General features: G+C 42.1%; 1 protein-coding gene across 1 annotated transcript in view; it reads left to right on the top strand.

The window, feature by feature from the left end:
• Positions 1-208: 208 nt before the first annotated feature.
• hs3st4 (heparan sulfate (glucosamine) 3-O-sulfotransferase 4) overlaps positions 209-20893 on the top strand; it is a 108338-nt gene continuing 87653 nt past the window's right edge. Inside the window, exon 1 of the mRNA XM_077559610.1 lies at positions 209-1280. Within this exon, the coding sequence (XP_077415736.1) occupies positions 736-1280 (545 nt within the window). The 5' untranslated portion in view covers positions 209-735. The remainder of the gene's footprint in view (positions 1281-20893) is intronic.

The raw sequence follows: 20893 nt of genomic DNA, 5'->3' as shown, positions 1-20893 counted from the left end.
GTGTGATCCCCCTCCTTCAACTAAAAAATGAAGGCGTGTGTTAACACGCGTGTGAGTGAGGAGCGAGGAGCGAGTGAGTGATCTTACGCGGCGGACTGCGCTCGCGTCCACAGATGCCTTGGCGGCGGGAAAGAGTGGATGTGTTCCGCACCTCCTTTTGACTTTTTTTTGTTTTGTTTTGTCCCCCCCCCCCCGCCCCACCCCCAAGTGGCAAAGATCTTCTTACGGCCGCTGCTGGAGGAAGGATTGCTATGATGAGATTATTGTGTGGATCAGCTGTTCGGAGGTGGACGGATGAGATGCGCACTTGACCAGCATCACTTCTTCACTCTCTCTCTCTCTTTCTCTTTATTTCTTTGCGTGCGTGCGTCCACGCTCTCATTTGGAAGGACGCCAGCAACCACCGGGACCTCGCAAGTTGGCTCCGATAAATTCTGACATTGTCTGTCAAGCATCATCTAATCGATCCTCAAAAGAGAGAGGAGGGGGGGGGGGGGGAAGAAGGGAGGGACTCGGAATTTTAACGATCCCCCCTCTGTCTCTCCTCTTATAAATATGCAATTCGGTGTGTTTGGCTCGGCTTGGTCCAGCTTCACGCCTCTCTTTCTTTTTTTAAACAGCAGGAGCTGCAGCAGGGACTGATTCTTGCTGATTTCCTCTTTTTTTTTTGTCCATGCAAGACCTGCAGTGGAAACATGTCTGGCCACTTCCCTGAGAGGACCCCCGCTGTCAGAGATGGCATTCTGGTCCGGCACTGTCGCCTCTAAAGTGCCCCGGAAGATCTTGTTCATGTTCACCCTCTCCCTGTCTGTCACTTACTTGTTCTACAGCTTGATGAGCTGCTACAACTCACTACAGTTCCCGCTGCAGGACAACTTTGCCTACCAGGCACGGTCGGCCGGCACCGAGGAGACCACGCTGGTGAGGGAGCAACTTTATTCCACCTCGTCGGGCTTTGCCAAGGCTCAGTTTGGCCATAAGAGCACGGTGGTTTCCATCGTGGACCGGGAGGAGGGCGAGGACCATGCCTATACCGGGACCCAGCGGGCGTCCGCCACCGAGCCCACCCGCCTCCGGGCGGCCATGGAGGACGACCTGCGGGTCAATTGCACCTCGGATTACGGTGAGAAGAAGCTGCCCCAAGCCATCATCATCGGGGTGAAGAAAGGGGGCACCCGAGCACTGCTGGAGGCGCTCAGGGTGCACCCGGACGTCCGGGCCGTCGGGAACGAGCCGCACTTCTTCGACAGGAACTACGAGAAGGGTCTGGACTGGTATAGGTGAGTCGTACCCCAGACTATTGAGGCTACGATGGCTTACCACCTGAGTAATACCCTAAATGGCTCATCATGGTGTACATTAGAGTCGAAATGGTCCAAACGGTTACCTTGAAGTAAAAGCGTGGGGTCCATTTGTTTAGACTACCTTGAGAGGGACAATGTCATGTGACAAATGTGGAACCCCAAACAAGCAAGCAGCCCTCCTTTGACATGTAGCTTTTTTTTCCTTCTCTCACTCGAGGACATACTTGTACCTGCTTTGCTTGGAACTGTTACAAAGAGTAACATTGAAGACACATAATATAATAATAAACACTTAAGGAAGTACATTTATGTCACAATGTCTTGCCACCAGGGTGGTACCCTGAACCATTACACTTTCGTAACATACTATCGGGACAAAGTTACCATTGGAGCGCAATCAAAGTGTAGATTTTACATTTAGGTGTGCAATGTCTTGGTTCTTGAAAAGCTCTACTTTGACACTTGACCTTCTGGACTTGGTGGACATACTTTGACCTGCTTTGCATAAAAATGAGTTATCTTTAGATTGTATTTAAGGGGTACGATGTCTGCCGCTAGGGTGGGACCCTGAACAATTTCTGATCTGACACTTGGCTTCTACAACTTGAGAGAAGCCCGTACCAGCTTGGAATCAAAATAGTGAAATAATTATCCCTAAGGGATACATGAGTGTAGGCTGTGCCTTGGAGGGGTACGATGTCTGGTGACCAGGGTGCTATTGTGAACGAGTGCTAGTTTAAAACTCTTGATTGTTATAAAAGTACTTTGAGAACATACTGTCAGAACCAAGTTAATGTGGAGTGCAATAATCAGCCTGAAGGGATATATTAGTGTAAGGGTACAATGTCTGATCATATTTTTACACTCTAGGAACATTCTGTGCCTCGCCCATTTTGGTCCTGCACAAAGTTAGCTTGGATCCGAGTAATTAGCCCAAAGATGCGTATTATTGTAGATTACACCTTCTGAGGTACAATATCTCATCAATAGTGTGGCACTTTGACAAAAAAATTCATCTTTGACACTTGACTTCAACAATTTGGGAACATTCGTGGCTGGGAAAAGTTATAAAGAATTTCACGTACATGAGTGAATACGGTACTTTTAAGGGTACTGGGTCTACTTCTGCTTTGACATTTCATACAGTATTCCTGACCCATGGAAAAGGTACAAGGAGTTAAAATACACTCCAGTAATTAGCCCTAAGGGAGACATTAGTGGAGGCTGCACCATACATGATATACCTGCAACATAGCTCAACAATTTTGGACACTGGATAATTAGTCCTCTGTGGTACACGAGTGTCGATGGCTAGAAATAGACTCCTACTGTAGCCCTGACCCTGATACTGCATGTTACCGTTTTGGGGTCATCAATGTGGTGTGATGGAATCTCTGCAAAACAGTAAAAGGAAGCCAACATGGTTTCTTTTGTGCTTTTTTTGTCCAACACAGTCAAGAAAGGAAGCTTTTTTTTTTATTTATAAGGAATCGGCATCTCCTTTGAAATAAAGTGAGCTTTGTTATGTTTACTGCAAGTCTTGTGTAGTTGCTGACTCTGATATTATGCAGAAAGACACACAGTATGATGAACTTGAACTGCACCGCGCACACAGATAAGCCGACATAAGTCTATGCATTTGCATGACATTTGGAAAAAGTTAGGTTGCTTAAAACTACAAAAAAAATCTATATAATAAAGCGTTCTTAACAAATACAGATGCCATTGTACTGTAAGTTGTATAGTAAGTAAAGATTTTTTTTTTTGCCTCATAATGTCTCAGCCATATATAAAGCATTGCTCCTGTTACATTGATTCAAAGTTGTGAAATGAAACCAGCAAGTACATCTTTTGGGATCTGCCTATTGCTGAAAATCTGTCTATGCGCAACCCTTTCGGCACTTCCACCACAAAATTACGTCATGACAATGTATCGTATTTATAATTGGTGATATGTCTGCTGCATGCACCACAAGCGCGGAGCTACTAGACTAATTGACAAAGTGTAATTCAGCGGCTTAGTGATGAAATAGTGCGTCCATTTGGGAAAATACAATCAAATCTTTATGGGGATGTACAAGCAGCAGTTTGGCAGATGGTGACCAATTCGACAAAATGAGACTTCAAGCTGTTTATTGTCACTCCCAATTGAAGGGTATTGTCAAACTAAACATCAAACAAAGAGAATTGCACCTTGTGTATTTAAAACAACCACATAGATTATCTTACGAATGTCCCTTTAGGCTAATTTTAACAAATAACTCAAAATAGCACAGACAGGATATTAATAGGGATGTCAATAGCCATTGACATCTGAAACACAAATGATTGCACATGCATGACAATACTCACAGGAAAAAAATCTTTATCCTCTGCGAAGAAGAACTATTACGGTAGCTTACTGAAATGCTGTGACCAGGTCCATGTACGTCCTTATGTTGGTGTTATACTGCCCTCATGTGGCCATGGTGCACACACTAGAAGGAAAATAAAACCTTCTATTTAATTGTGCGATTACTGTATGTTTTAATAAAGTCCAATATTATAAAGTATTATTTATTGCATTAACCCCCCCACACACCAAAAAAAAGTTGGTTGTTTTTTGGGAAGACTGTAACTGTTGGAACAGATTAGTGGCATTTCCATTGATTTCAGTGGGAAAGAGGATTTGAGATATACAAGAGTTTGAGTTACAAGTGCAGTCACGGAACAAATTAAACTGTTATCTCAAGGTAGCACCATGGCAAAATCACTCAATTGCAGTTTTTCCCAAAACGGCATTCATTTGCAGTCTGGATGTGCAAAGGTAAACATCAGTCTCCAAATCTCCCCAAGTCTCAAAGTGCACCACACAAATTTGCTAGATTTGCTTTTTGCGAAACAGTCGCGACAGAGGTTGGAAAAGTTGCAAAGTTGGCAAGACTGAGTAGCTGTTTGCTTCATCACAACACCCAACTCCACCACCATTCAGCAGCATATCAAAAGATGTACTCAAGAGACAGAACTGCCACCTCAAAACTGAGTGATTTGAAATTGAGTATGGGAGGATATTAAGTGTCCTGTTATTCTTTATCCTTTGTGTATGTTGACAAGAGAGTGTCACTTCAACTAAAATGATCTTAAATTGCGGGCAAATAAAAGCATACCATGTCACCTTTAAAGGATACATTCATTTAGCCATTTTCAGCAAAAAAAAGTTAATATTTTCCTAAAAAAATAACTTCATTATTTTTCATAAACAATTAATACTTTAAAAAACGCATTTCCCACTTGTTTTTGACTGAAAATGACTTCGCAGGTGCACAGAGCTCAGGTAACGACCAATCAAGGCTCACCTGTTTTCTGGGTTTGGTCATGTGACGTTAGCAAACGGATCCCTGAGGACACGTGATGTCATTTTCAGGCAACAACAAGAGGCAAAATGTGCTTTAAAAAGTTTTACAGTGGATATGTGTTTGTGAAGAAAAAAAACCTTCTCACATTAATTACAAACAAAATATTACCTTCTTATTGATAAATGGCTGATTGAGTCAAGCATCCCTTTAAAGTATAAACTTTTGCCTCGATAGCAACCCTCTTGACAAAATCCTCCACATGATCTTCAAGTTATTAAAGTATTTGACATCCTGTACAGTATTTTCTAAAGTTGGGCCAATGCTTTTCTGACTCGAGTGTGTTTGTGTGTGTCTGAGTATGTGCGCGTGTGTTTACGCTGCCTTTCATCAGCCTCGCTGCCGCCGCTGCTACTGACATTCCCCCTGACTGCAGCTTTATTAGCCAGAAAAGAAGCCTGTACATCATCGGCGTGTTTGCCAGTGAAGAGTGGGGGGGAAATCAATTTGAAGGTTCACCCGTGGTCAGTCGGTCACGGCTCACTCGGACGCCGCTTAGGCTTTAATGATGATGTCGGACCGTGGGAATTCAACTTTTTTTGTTTTTTTTTTTTGCAAATGGAGTCAATGAGCTGTCGAGAATGGCTTGTTTTTATTTATTTATATTTGTTTCCTGAATAAAGCTAGATTGCTGCTGCGGATGCCCAAGCATCTGTTTGGTCTTCCTGCTCTGACATGCTTTTGGCTGCACATTTAGCCTCTGTTGAAAGCAGCGTTTTTCTTTGGGCGCATGAAGAGAGGCTCATTACGCAGAGAACATGACACGCTTACATAAATACATGTGACTTTTAGCGCTCATCAAATAAATCCATTTACAGGCCTCCATTTAAGTACAAATCTGTCTTGGCTCTGCACGTATTGTTCAAGTTAACATAATGTTAAGCATAACCCTTTATAGGCGGAAAAATAAAATATGTACCGGTATACCAGGTTCTGCGGTCCTTGGTGTATGGTGGAGTTCTATTTTGTGCAGTGGCAAAGTAACAGTAATTTGTATACAAGTAGTAAAGTCCTAATTGTTGTAAGTACTTGCATTGTAAGCATGTTTATGCCAATCAAATATAAAAATTAGGTACGGCCATTACTAAGCGTGCCGATTTCACATTCTGCACCAAATAATTCTTTGTGCGCTTTTTGTAACACGAAATCTCATATGTCGATACCGCCCTAATTTGAGGACCCACTGTTTGTCATTCAAGGTATAAGTGTCATGGGTCACCTGTTGCTAGGTAGAATTTGTGCTTTTTCTTTCGCTTATTTTGTATGAAAACATTCCAATAGAAGGACCTAATCTGCCATTATTCACTGAAAAACGTATCTATTCAATTTTTTTTTTTTGCTCGGGCCAAAGCCATGTCTCACAAAAATAGTGCTTTGCCGCCATTGTTTGGCATCTACCTGTATAGGCAGCAGTCTTGTGTGGGTGTCAGTCACTTATGGATTTTCACTATTCACCAAAGGGTTAGCTGTACTATCATGATGCATTCAGGAAAGGGAGGATTTTTGAGCGTCTTTTGTTTAAATGCTCGGTACGAGCAGGTCAGCGGATTGCAGCATCAAGGAGAAGAAGTTATGCTCTCGTATGAGTCACCAATGAAGATAATTTATGCAGACCACATTACGGCTTGTTTGTGAATAATGCATTTTCACGCACATCTCCACGCCTGCCGACACCCGGGCCAATGTGCACTTAACGGACGCGGAATTACGATGGGTTACAGATGTTTGCAACCATTTGACATTGGCGCTCTTAAAAAAAAACTCGTAAATTTGAGGCGCCAACACCTGCTCGTGACGCCTGTGATAAGTAAAACTGCATGGAATAGAATGCCGACTCGTCAAGGCATGATGAGAGTGCTTATCACACGGATTGTGTTTCTGGGTTAAACTGGTGTTACGGCGAGAGTATAGTGATGACAGGTCCTTAACCCTTTCGTTCAGGTCAAATTTCACTCGTTTTGACATTTGACAGCAATCATCATTCCCTAAATGATTTCATTCTAGAATTGACCTGACCTGGAGTCCACAAAAATGAGAATACTTCCAAAAGCATTTTTCATTACATCTATATTTTTGCAATGATGGTATGAAGGTTATGTTATAGACAGTTTATAGAGAATGTTTCTTTTTTTCCTTCATTGCCAATAGGGAAAACAAAAGCTGAATAACTCCAGAATAGACCGGTTTATATTATAAGTATTTTATTGGTGGGTACAAATAAAAAGCCTTACATTTCAGAACTTATAAAACAAATACTGCTAATGACGGTAGAATCACTTCACTGTCCAAGTGAATTAAAATCCACTCATTGGAAAATAGTGGTAGATTCATGAAGTTATTTTAAGCTTCACACAAGGCTTGGAGTGGTTTGGGCCTTCTCAAACGGGCTTATCTTGGCGATCGTTACCTTTTTTTTTAGTCTTTTTATTTTAGCTCTCATGGACACGTCCTCCTGTGTGTTTTGGGATTAATTAGCAATGTAGCTCTATCTTTACTATGCACAGAGGACTTCCAGCCAACTGGCACTTGGAACGTTCTAAGAGCGGAGCTACCGTCGTGAGAATTTCAACTCATCTGCTCTCCTGAGCATGACTCAACCTCACTTCGCCTATCTGTGTACCAGAATTAATATATAAAAAAAGACATTACACTGACAAATTTGCATGCACTACATACTGTATGCAGCAAAGTTCCATTTTGCATGCAAGTGACGCCGTCGGCCCTTATTTTCATTTGCGGCGGATCTCCTCGGATCACCTTCAACAGTCCTCCGAGCTCAGAAGAAGGGGAAGAAGAATACGTGATTGTTTTGACACGACACCCGGACATGATTTCCTCGCTATAAATGTCGTCATTTTCCTCACGTCTGATTAATCCCCATTTTAGATGAATTCCACTTGAAAATCATGTGTGACCACATCGTATAAAAGGCACGGAAGACGAGAGGTTTCCCACCCCGCCCGGGCTCAATGGAAGTGTGAACCGCGTCAAAGCACACACATTCTCTACTCGTCTTTTTAATGGCTTAGGATATGCGGTGCAATAATAGCATGAAAGCCAGTAAGGAATCTGACATATCCTCAAAACATCCTCACTGTCATTCACAGGGAAATTGCAGTTAAAGGTTTAACTTTAATATTTCAAACAGTGTCGGCAGTCAAGGGCGTTAGACAACAGCTCCGTCATAAGTTTTCACAAGTGTACATCCATTGCATTGGCGGCGTGTTCAATATATATCCGGCAGATAAATCAAGCAACGGTGAACCAGAACAAAAGTGCTTGCGAGGTTTGCGAGCTCTAATATCTCTGTGTTATTAAAATGACATTTTAACCCCCCTGTGCAATAAAAGGCGAGGGGCCGAGCCTATAAATCTCTCTTACCCCAACCGCCTCCTTCGGGGCTGCGTGGCAAGCGTTGAGAAATGACTCATCGATAGCTTCCTGCTCCGCGGCGATTAGTTGCAAAATACATTGTTTTCATTCCCGCACACTACTGTTTTATTGTGAATATTACAGTGGAACCTTCAGACTTTGCATTGGTTTGGATTTTCAAAACTGTTTTACATCTGAAACTTTTGTAGCTGCATTGGCTTTCCAGTGCGGATGTTCTCGTGATTTTCTGGGTACTTCAGCTTACTCTCGCATCCCCAAAACATGCCTATTTGGTTCAGTGAAGACTCTTAAGTCATCCATTGCAGTGATTGCTGGTTTGTGATTCAGTGACCAGACCACCATGTACCCTGGCACTTGCTCAAGGTAAACTGGGATGGGTTCCTGCTCATCTGGGGCCCTAATGAGGACAAGGGCAATACAAGACTGCTGTCTCCTTTAACTTTCCTGAAAATTGTGGCCAAATTACATGTTTGAGCTTAGAGGTTGCAATGTATTTTGCCTTTGGGGCCCGGGGGTTGTGCCTTGGCGCTGCCGTGGCTTGGGTGGCCCTGGGGGGTTGTGCTTGCTCTGTCCTGGCCGGGGTCGACGGCTCCTCTCTTTGGTGGAGGTTTTCATGCATGCCAGATCCACCACACCAGCATCTACCGAAATTCAAACACAATCTTCTTCTTCCTCTGGTCGTTGAATGGGTGGAGGCTGATGGATCTCACTCTGCTTCATCTATGCTTCCTTCCTTTCCTTAGTCTTTCCTTTGGTCTGTTGAGGTCTCCCTAATTTGTTGGGATTTAGATGTTTCTGGGGTTGGTGAAAGATTCTGGTTGGTAACCCGGTGAGTAGTAGGTAATGTCTGGTCGGTGCTGGATTTCACTTTCCTTTCTTTTCTTTGATCCTTCCTCGGGTCTCCTGACAACCTCACGACTCTAGCTGGATTCTAAAGTATTCGGTTTAGGTGAATGGTATGGGATTTTTAATAGCTTTTAGGTCAATTAATGAGCACGCACATATGCACAAACACACACATGCACATACTCAAGCACATACAAAAAAAAAGAAAAAGAGAAAAAAAAAGAGAGAGAGCAATGATGATGACATGTCGAATCTGTAGAATTACCGAATGAACAATACTGAGCTCTGAAGAAAAATATATATATATATAAAATTTAAAATAATTCATCCTCTGACTTCAGGCTCTGACTTTTTCCTAAAGAATTTCCAGCTATAAAAGGCATGTCACAGAACAAACCGTGGCATTGTGAAGGAGTTGTGCCATCTTGCTGGCCTGATGTAACAAAACATTTCCTCAGCAGTGCAGCGGAGCACATTCAAGCGTGAAAAAGAAAGTGATTCTGTTTTTGCGGGATTCGGGAGATATTGCAGTCCATTCATGGCGACGCTGTCAGTAGATTGTGCGACTGTGAAACAGCGTGTGCTTGCGAGCGCAAACTGCGGTCAGGAGGCGAGTGCCAGAGTGACAGCAAGAAGATGGATCCAAGTGTGTATCCCAGCAGCCGCAGGTCTAAATCCAGTGTTTATCCAGGGCTTAGCTCCACTTTTCCTGACCTCGGCGGCTTCCCTCGCACATGGACCCGGTGACTCCTCATCAGCGGGGCCGCAGATATCTCCTGAGTGGTCGCTCGTTGTCAATTCCAGCTGGAACCCACTGGCTCCCGGTTCCTTCCCGACATAGAGGGAATCTGTCGACACCTGATAAGACGGCGCCAGGGCTCACCGGGACACGCGCTGGCTGCCGTTGTGGAATTTCTTATTGAATTTAGCAGCGTGCCACCAGACCTGATGGAACACTGCCTTCAGGCTCATCCTCTTCCTACTTGATTGTATTCCCCAAGGATGGTGGCTCTCCAATTTTTGTGTTTTGAATGTTTTGGCATTTTTAGTTCCAATCAGCCAGTAGGGCTATCTGGAAAGTAAAAAGAAAAAAAAGCTCCTGACACACATTTGACAGACTGACATTAAACTGGGTGGTCATTTCATAACAGGACATTCAAAATTGAACAGGAAGTCAGCCATTTTGCCTTCAATCAGCCATTTATCATTCATACCACTTCCTGGAAATCGACACAAAAATGAATGAACATGTCCATCAGGACAGGGCGCATGAAAATGTCTCAAGCACCCATGGCCAAAATTTAACAGGTAGTCAGTCATTTTGCTTTCAATCAGCCATTTCCTCACTCAGGAACACAACCTAAAATGTTAGAAATAACAAGCTCCCGACACCAGTTTCACAATTTGACATGAAATTGGGTGGACACATGCAAAAGTCTGCAGGACACATGCTTGAAATCGAAGAGGAAGTCATATCCAATTCGGCTTCAGCAAGTCTCATCAGTAGCACTCCCTGGAAAGTTGTGTGTGTGAGGGGTGGGGGGTGGGGTGATCCCCTGATGCCAATTTGACTGATCAACACAAATATTGGTGGACATGACTATCATGATGCACAAAAATGTCTGAATCAAACATGCATGAAATTAAACAGGAAGTCTGTCATTTTGGTTTGAAGCAGCCATTTTGGGTGAATTCCAGGGCAAACTTCTACAAGGTAATTAGTCCTACTGAGGCCAAATTGGCACAAAGCCCAAGCTTGATTATTTTGAATATTCACCATTAAACAGTGGTTTGAGGGCACATTCATCGCTGTTTGTGTCCAGTTTTGTGATATATTTTTTAATGTATTTATTTATCTATCTTTTAACGGGATGGAATGTCTCCGAATGCTCTCGACCCCAGGCCATTAACAGAATAATGCTGCATGCATGTAGGAAAGACCATAGCAAAATCTCATAGCTGACGTCATGTTGGTGTTCTTCACACAGCAGTCTGTTGAGATTGAGAAGGAACCAACAGCGCCTCCATTGGTCAGTCAAGTAGTGTACTCCATTTTGCCTCAATTGCTTATCATGAATCAATTCTACAGAACCAAAAGAATTTTGGACAATCAATTACTTTCTTCATCATTTTTGCTAGTGCACCTAATGTATTTCCCACACTTTATTTTCATATGGAGGATGTGTGTTTATTGTGTGTGTGTGTGTGTGTGTGAGAAATAGGCTGACATGTCTACAAGGAGAGCACACCAACAACAATTGGTCGAGCTGTTGCTGCATCAACTGATTTCATCTTGAAAATAAAAAGAGTGCAGTATTATCACTAGTTAGGCAGACACGGGTGCTTAGCAACCCTCCTCCTGCAAAAATTACACGCATGAAGGAAATGTTGGGCCGAATGAGTGTTTTGAAGGACATTTAATTGCTGCCTGGATTCTGCTCCATCTCTTTAAGTGCAGTGGTTGGCAAGAAACATTGTTCTGTTCTTTCCCTCGTGTTCTGTTCTATCCACCTGTTGGTCCTTTACTCGTTTTCAGCAAGTGGATGGATGGACAAGAGGTTTTGTTCAAATAAGATTTATGTACAGACACTCTTGCAGAAAAGTTGTATTGACAGTTTAAATTAGCCGGTTTTATAACACTACAAGTATAGTTGCCAGAGGCCCATCACAATCTGTTCCAGTGGCTGGCCTGCCATTTATTCAGATTTGAAACAGCTTTTCAATAAATAATTTGTTTCACAATCAAACTGTCAAACAAATATAAACACTTCTCTTAGTATTAAGTCGTACTAAACCATAAAACAGTCCTAACTTTGAGCATTCATAAGTACTAACGTTGGATTTGGGTTGGATCTCAAACATGAAAACGACTAATCAGTCACCTTTACACTTTGATAACAAGTTACAACTTCACGCATGTCTAATCAATGCCTCTTCTCATCAACTTCTTCTCTTCATCTTTCATCTTGATATTGTCCTTCTTGTGGAACAATAGTCACAAATAATGCCAAAGGAAAAGTAAAACAGGCAGTGAGTTATTTGTTGTAATGATTTTTTTTTTACTGAGGCTGCTCCTTCTTGTAAAATAAAAAAGCCAAAGAAAAAGCAAAATAGGCACAGTTTTTTTTTTTGTTGTATAGGTTTTCTGCTTATATCTCATGCTTTATTTTTTTGTATTCAAATTTAAATGTTATTTACATTTATTTTACTATTGTCTTTATAAGACCAATAATGTGAAATTTTCATCACGTTACATATCTACTAAGGTTTTGCTTTGACCCAATAGAGCTTCAAATTTGCTGTGCGATAAATGGGTTTGATCTTATTGTGCTGCTGCAAGTAGCAATAAAACTCTCTGGCCTCTTTTTGCATACTGATGGTAATAAAAAAAAAAAGAAGAAGGTACTTAATGGGCATCGCCAATTTCCTCTTTTGGTCGTGTTCCCAATTGATGCGCCATTCTGCTCCCACTCCGGCAGTCACACTCGGATGCTTTAAAGTGAAGCTCTATTTTACTTTATTTATTTTTATCCCACTCCTCTATTAGTGTAGTAGCCGTGGGTTATGCTTTTCCATCGAGGCTCATATCTACTTCATGTTTGCGTCCATTAAAAGTGATACAAGATGCATGTCTGGAAATGAAAGTGACATGGCCCCCGTCTGTCAAATCATGTAGCGTCCATACGGAAAATTCATATATATATAAGATGACGTCATTTTGATGCAAGGGAGGCAGAAACGATGCTGCGCTTTACACTCGGGCACGTCTGGGCAAATAAGTCTACCTCGGGACAAATGCATGTGCCAATCACACTTGTCAAGATTCCAATTTTCTCCCCACATCTCTACATGCAACGTATTGGCTGCGGGGGATGCTGTCTCATGACGCAAGCTCATGCATTTGTTCAGGAAAAAAAAAATGACAGGAGCGGTGCCGGAGCCAAGATACAGTCACTGTGGGGAATATGCTTCCGAGGTCTGTCCATGAGCTGACTACTTAAGTAATAGGCCGAGGGACCGGGTGTCATTATAATATGTCCTATTACATGTCCGTATGGCTTTGTCCATCATGAAGACATACTTGATTGAGCAAATTGGTGATAATGTAGAGAAGATAAAGTACTTCATCAAATGTATTGATCCAGATATTCTTGAAACTAAACAGATTTTGCTTTGAAAATATCAAATGACAAAAAGTTAAAAGATCGATTTGAGAAGAGAACCTTCCTTGCTTTTTGAAATCTGCTAAAAGCTTAAAACGTCATGAAGCAACACTCAAAATGGAGTACACTACTTGCTTTCGTCCAGCAGAGGCACTCTTGATTCATGCTCGATTAATTTGCACCGGTTGAAGCAGGTTTTTGTCCGTCGATAGGGGTCGGTACAGACCATCCTTTTCAGTCTGTGTATTTTTTTTGTGTGCCATAAAACACTCGCCCAAAATGTGGGCATCTGTCAACAACTGTGCCGACGGAGAGACAGAAGTGCCCTCCTCTACTAATTTGCTGTGCAATGTGTAGTCAGAAAAGTGCTGAATTTTAACATTGCAATTTTTTTGAACATGTACCGTATTTTCACGACCATAAGGCACACCGTATTATAAGGCGCTGTCACAGTTACTGGTGCTATTTCTGTGTTTAACACACTTATAAGGCGCACCGCACTATTGGGCGCACGCACGGTTAAACATACGCTAGCTCAAAACATATGGTAGCACGCTATTATGCTAAAACATATGCTAGTGCTAGTGCAGGTTTTTAAAAAGGCAGCGAACGGAACAAAACTGAATTTGGTTGAAGTAACCATGTAAACAGTGAGTTTAGTTGTACTTGAAATATATAGCAATGTACTCACGTTGCTTTTGATCAATCCTAATCCACAAATCAGTCATAGTCCTCATGATCTTCTGTATCCAAAACAAACAACTGGGCAAACACGTCGTCTCATAGTAAAGTCAGTCTCGTTTGTCGTGTCCTCGGAAATGATGCCGGCTTTTGCGTTCGCCCAGGCATTCACGATCCATTGACAAATTGTGGCATAACTTGCTGCCTCCCAGTCTTGGTAAAGCTGTGTTCGCCAGACTCCGGGAATGATAGCAAGCTCTGCGTTCATTTGCCGAACTTTATTTTTCACAGCATCTGAGAGATGTGCGCATTTGAGTCACAGAGATAAGGAAGGAAAGGTAATGTGTGGGGAAAAAACAATCTGGTGTCTTTAGTATGTGGTGTGATCTGTTTAGCTACACTTTGTAGACTTGCACTACTTCAAAGTGACTTTTGCGATGTCTGTTGCTGTAAGTGCTTGTTGATCAATAAAGCATTTTAAAAAGAAAGGGAAAAAAGGAAACAATACACTACTGTATGTAGTAGTGTAGCCTGGACACCCCTTTGCATTTGGTATGTTCCATCTTCCTCCCTCTGTTTTGGAGTGAGCTGTCAATCAAACAATTAACTTGTAAGTGGCTCGTTAAGCTCTGGAACAAGAAAAAAAGAGGACACATGTTCATTGAACATGCATGCTTAAGCACCATGGCATAAATTTGAAAACAACAAATCACGATTGGCAGAGCGAACACATGGTGGTGGTGGGTGGGTCAGGGGGAGAGGGAGAGGAGGGGCTGGAGAACTCGCTACCAAGTTGACTCTTCTGTGCTCTCATGTCAGCCCTCAGTCAGGTCCGCCTTTCTTGTATATAAGCAATGTGTGCGGGAAGTCCCCTCACACAGTCAGTCAGATTTTGGACATTGCTCCACACACAAGGCGCACCTCACTATTAGGCGCACCGTCAATAAAAAAATAAAAATAAATTAAAACTTTAAAGTGCGCCTTATAGTCTTGAAAATACGATAAATTACCCCACACATTGACAATTATAGGTCACCTGCCTCAAACCAGCTGTCTGGCGTAGCTTCAAGACTAACCTGTGTGAGGAAGTGTGGTTGGTCAATTGGCTATTCGTCCCCTTTCACGACATCATCAGTCTGGGCCTGGCGGACTTACGTTGACCACACACAAGAATTTGCGATGGATAATCTTGAACAGGTTTAAAATTTTTGATCGTTGGCCCTAGCTGTTTTGCCGAACAGATCGAGGAGAAAATAACATGATTAACACACCCTACGTAACAAGATAATAGCAAGAGGTGCGCAATTTAGAATATTTTGCTGGACTGTCATTCGTCAGCACCCTGGGCACCCTTTCGCCATCGTCAGTCCGTCCTTTTACAATTCGTCAATCGTCAACAAAACGGGTGGCCGCCAGTGATAGACTGAGAAGCCCGTCGGTACTTGACCCGGTTAGTGATGATTACAGTGACAGACAAAAACCCACTTCTGTCAGTGCTCGGCCTTAAAATGTTTTTTTGTCATTCGTCAGCAAAATGGCCATTCGTTAGTGACGGACTGTCTGTCAGTAGCTACTGAGAGAATGCCTACATCTGATAATAGCTCGAGGTAATGTTTTAGAAAGCATCGGACAATCGGACCTTTGCGTGAAAATTAGCGCTGGCATGAAATCAAGAGTTCATAAGATCAGAGCGTGATTTTAAATACAATAAATCAATTACTGATTAACAATTGTTTTTTGCTTTGACACACGCAAGAAGGATTGTTATTGTCAAGAATGAAGCGCTCCAAAGGCAGTGGTCCAAGGACAACAGCTTTAATTGTCAAGGTGCTTGGAGACCATTTAGGACAAAAAAATGCATATTTTGCTCATTGTTCAAGGCAACTCCATTCAATTGCGGCTCGAAAGACTCAAGAGGCACAAGCTAATTCTTGTGTTTTCGCCCTCGTGAGCAAGTGGACAAAGACTATAACAATCCCATTGGCTGCCAAGTCTGTTGCCGCCCGTTGCTTTTCAAGCTCCTGGTGGCTTTATGTTGTTTACTTATTCATGCTCCACTCGCTCCCCCAACATCACCGCGGGGTGTTCCGTTCTACTGGTTTTAGCTCAGCGTGAGGCCATGTACTTCGTTGCTATTGACGCTTTGAAGAGCAGTCGCTTCCCTAATGCTGTGATGATTGCTGGGTGTGAGGGGGTGTTCAATCTGTGTGATATACACTGAAGGATTTGAAGACATTTTACTTGAAACTTTGATAAGTAATCCATTATTTGCAATGCACGGCTCTTTTTCATATGTGCTGAAAGAGAATTAGGTGCAAAGTTCATAGTACTTGACAAATCTACATCAAACAAAGACTATGTTCAGAGAAAAAGCATCTATATATGTGTGTATATGTAATTGCTTTATTTTATGTCAGGCCACATCATGGGTGAAAGCAGCGTTAGATCAAGGCAAGTACAGTATGTAATAGTTACACGACGAGTCAACTAACAAAACATAGAAAATACCGAATCCAAATCAAATATAGGGCAAATCAAATCATAGACTGACACAGATTTTCAGAACAAAGGCTGCTCTTCACGATTCTGATGATTAATTGGATATTGTGCCTTCTACCAGCTTGTGCAAAATGACAAGTCCTACCTCGTGGGCATTCTCATATACGAACGTATCAATAATGCACGGCCCGCCCACGTACAATTAAATCAATATTGAATTGTGCTTCCGAAGAGGAGAAACTGGTAGCACTTTCAGTACAAATAGCGCTTGAGGGCACAAGGAGGCATCGCTCCCCTCTGTCTGTTGCTCCTTTTGTTGTCAATTGATTGTATGCTCTCCTCTTTTAGGATGACATCATTGCAAATTGCTCTCATTTGATAGTGGTTGTCTGTGTTTGTACAAGCCACTAACAAGCGGCCCGACAATCTCGAGTCATTGACCTCCAAATATGCTTTTTCTTTGCAGCAACGCAGTGTGAAATTTTAAAATCAATCTTTCTAATGTTGCTGCTGAGCATAATTAGGTTTGGTAATGCAACGTGCAGAAGCCGTGCGCCTCATAACTTCAAATTGGGACCAATGATCGAATTCAAAGCGTTTGCTAATCGTGCAGTTCTATTGCAAACGACACATGCTGAAACATGCACGTATGTAGCCGAAGCCACTCTTGGAAGCTGCAACCCAATTAATCCGAGTTAGCCACAATGCCTTAGCAAGCAGAACCATACTCGACAATACAATACACACACACATAGAGATAATAATTAATTAATTAAGATGATTGATGCTAGCCTTCCATTATAGCTTGACAAACCAACAACAAACGTGGGAGAAATGAACAATGAACTTGAGAGTAAGTTGTATTCAACAACAACAATGCAGAGGAGGAAAATATCTGAACAGTACTAAGTGCAATCTTAAACCAACAACGTGGAGGTTCACGTGAAACCATCTTTTAATAAAGAAAAGCAACACCCCTTTTATTCGCCACCTCAAAATTACACACTTAAAGGTGTGCAGCAGTCACTTGAAACTAGAAAGTGGTTTTGGATACAGCGGCCGACATCTAGGTTACTATTCGTTGTTCGTCGATGGGGGGAGGGATTGCGCACAGTGGCTGGCTGGTTAGGATGTAAATTATCAGCACTGTTACCTAAGAGTGGGGCGGAAGTGCAGAATGGTTTGCTCACTCTCATTCTCAGAGACATTCTCAAAATGGACAGGTGTTTAATTTGATTGACTTGATTAATATGGGTTAATGTTTGGATGTACAAAAATCCAAATGTTTCATAAAACTGTAAGCCCTCAGATTATTTTTATTTAAACCTTTTTTTTCATTAGCTTCCTTAGCTTTAGCGGCTCAACAAATGTGCATTAATCACCATCCGCTTTTTTTCCCTTACTCCATTGGATTGAATTTCACAACACAAAAGATCTGAATTCATCGGTCAATTTATATTCTCACCCACAACAATAGTTACCAGAATGCCTTAGTGACTGTGAGAAGTTAAGTCATCGGGGAGTTCAGAGTTGAGCCGCTGCTGAGGTGGCTGGGGCATCTGATTAGCATCCTTGAGCGCCTTCCTCGGAGGAGGCCTCGAGGACGACATAGAATACCAGAAATACTATGTCTGAGAATGCCTCGAGTTCACCCCAGAAGAGTCGGATGAAATAGCTGGGGAGAGGGAAGTCTGGGTTTCCTTGCTTGAGCTACAACCACCGGCACCTGACCCCAGATAAGCGGATGAAAATGGATGGATGATGAATGAATGAAACAGTAGGGGAAGGACAGGATCAGGAAATCACAGTTACAGTTTTATAGTCACCCCTGAAAAGTGCATGATTGACGCCATTGAAATGCATTTGGGGGAGTGTTGTCTTTATTTATTGTTTCTTTTTTGCAAAGTATTAGTCAAAAAAAGCTTAAATGTGCATGAATAAATGTTATCCACGAAAAATGGGGTAGGTGGGGGAAAAACATCCCAATGGCTCAAGCGATTTTACATTGTCACAAGAGGGAAGAATGGTGAATTCTGACTGTACCAGAATTCTAAAACAACATTAAAAAAATCACTCAAGTACAAGTAAAAAAATATTCGTTGAAAAGAATACTCAAGGTTGTTGAACGGGTCTCTATAAAGACTCAGTTCCCATCGTCACATTGAAAAGCCGTTCAGAAGACTTGATTTGTTCGTGAACATCACATCACTTTTTCAAAAAGTTACTCAAGTAAATGTAACAGAGTAAATGTAACTCGTTACTACCCACCTCTGGTTATTACTCTTTGTTTTGAGTAGCTAATAAAGCCCCTTTTTCATTTTTCTGAGGCAGACTGGTGGTTATTTTGGTGGAGCTTTATTGATTTTAATTATGAGGCTTGTAATGTCAAAAACGTCATCACTCACATCTAGCAACCTATCTTTTTAATCTTTTTTTTTATTACTATAAGCCAACAATAATACCTTGAACTGCGTCGCCAGTTCCAGTGTAGCAGTAACATGGCTCCTTTTAGCGGGGGTGGGCTGGTGTCGTTCGGACTTGCTGTTTGAAACTGCCGCGCCATCCAGCGCAGCGACCACTTATCGTGATTCATCATACTCTCGTTCAGCTTCGTCTTAGAATGTAGCTGTAAAGTCTCCTCTGTAGTATAGTTTTTTTTTCTCGCCATGATGATGTAACTTGTATCCAAAGCCCATGCCTCCTTGCTAAATAGTAGTTGCTACGGAAGCCCAGCGGCGCAAACCCGCAGGTCCCAGCGACGTGAAAGAAAAGAGCCGTCAAATTGTCGGTCGCGGAGGTAATAGTAATAATGACTCCTAAATATGACTCCTAAATATTTTTACATTTTTAATACAATAAAAATGATACACATACAGAGAGAGGAAATGTCAAAATGCCAGGAACAATGTTGATCTATGTAAACAGAGTAACAAGCAATCTAATTCTGAGAAACGTCAAAATGACAGCTGTTAACTGCTCTTTGCATATGACTGTAAGTCTTGATTAAGTAACCGTGAGCTGGGAATAGAATTAATTGTTTGTCAGTGAGATGAGCATTCAATGGATGACTTCAATTGTAGACTATTTTAAGGTAAAACTCCTTCCAGTTGCTTTCCCAACCTATTCAAAGTCTGGTTTGCTTAATGTATACAATCCAGTAGGCGCCGCCGCCACCTGCTCCCCAATCCTAAGCATGAATCGACTTTTCCCCCGGGCATACATTTCCCTTTAAACACCTGCAGAACACGGCGGGCCACTCTGCGCAATGAGGCGGGCATCCTAATTGATTGGCGTAATGAGCGAGAACACGCTGGTTTTTCTTCTGGACTCAAGGTCACTTTTTTTTCTTTCTTTTTTTGCGGCAGTGGCGGTCCAAAAGCCGCATCCTCATAAAAGGACCTACTTAGCATGAAAGCGTAGAACGGCCGAGGTGAGGAGGTGGATGCCGTAACTAATGGGTTTATTTAATTCAATTTATTGCCTCCGTACGAGACGCGCCGCTCGCTGGAAGATTGAGCTTCCTTCGTGAAGAGAAAGAGAGAGATTAAGGCCCCGCTACCTCCTCTTGCGAGCGGCCACGCTGCTCCCTCATGTCATGCTGGATTTGGCCGGCCAGATAGCAGCATGTATAAATCCGCAGAACTAAATGAATATAGGTCCGCGCTGAAATGGGACTCGCAAGCCTGTTTGGTACAAGGCTTCTCAATCACACGGGGGCTGTGCTCGCCCCGGCTGGGAATTCATCATAAATGAAGGCTTTGTCAACACGTCCGCAGAGAAGAAGCCTTTGGAATTCAGTGTGGCGGCCCAAAGGAACACCGTAGCGCGCAGGCTAGCTCCTTTAGCATCAAGCACTGACAAATGTCTTGTTTTGAATGAATGTTGTACACGGACATGCCCGAAGCCTGACTGCTATGACATTAGGGTAAAACTTTACATTTTGTTACAAACTTAGAACTTCATACAAAATGCAACTGAAAATAATACTATACTTAGCCTAATTGCTTCAAAATGCTGGACAACTTTTTTACAACACAATTCTGTTGAATACATCTCAATCACGAGCCTGAATGTTATAAAAAGCCGCTGATTAGTTGTCGTTATTTTTTTGTTGTCTTTAAATTATGCCAACATATAAAATTATATCACAATATTCTGCATATCTATGGGAGAAGAAGCCTGTTTATCGATGGTTGCATTTAATAGGATGACGTACAAAAAATAGAGGTAATAGAGTAAATAATATATTCTGTTATGAATAATAAAAGTTATGTGGAAAAATAAGGTATAAAATATCCAACTCATGGGTTTGATTTTAGTAGGATTTTATGCAAAAAGTAAAGGCAACAAGTAGAAAAATGACAAAAAAAGAACCAAAAATCTCATTTGTATTAATTAGGCGTAAAGCAGTTTGGGTTCAACAGTTTTGGTTGGGTTCGTTTACATTCCGTTTGGTCCATTCACACAACAATTGTTTTCCCTCATAAGCGCTAAACCACGATGGCACAAAATGTGCCCTATTTTTCCAACGACGTAGCAGTCAATCATATTGCGTCTTGCATCGGAAACTTGTTCAGTTAGATTCATAATGTCACCGTTGTGCCACTACTAGCGA

This window comes from Vanacampus margaritifer, chromosome 2, assembly GCF_051991255.1.
Source record: "Vanacampus margaritifer isolate UIUO_Vmar chromosome 2, RoL_Vmar_1.0, whole genome shotgun sequence".
In the NCBI taxonomy this organism is placed as follows: Eukaryota; Metazoa; Chordata; class Actinopteri; order Syngnathiformes; family Syngnathidae; genus Vanacampus; species Vanacampus margaritifer.
Note: the sequence above shows the minus strand (reverse complement) of the source record. Positions and strands in the feature narration are given on the sequence as shown.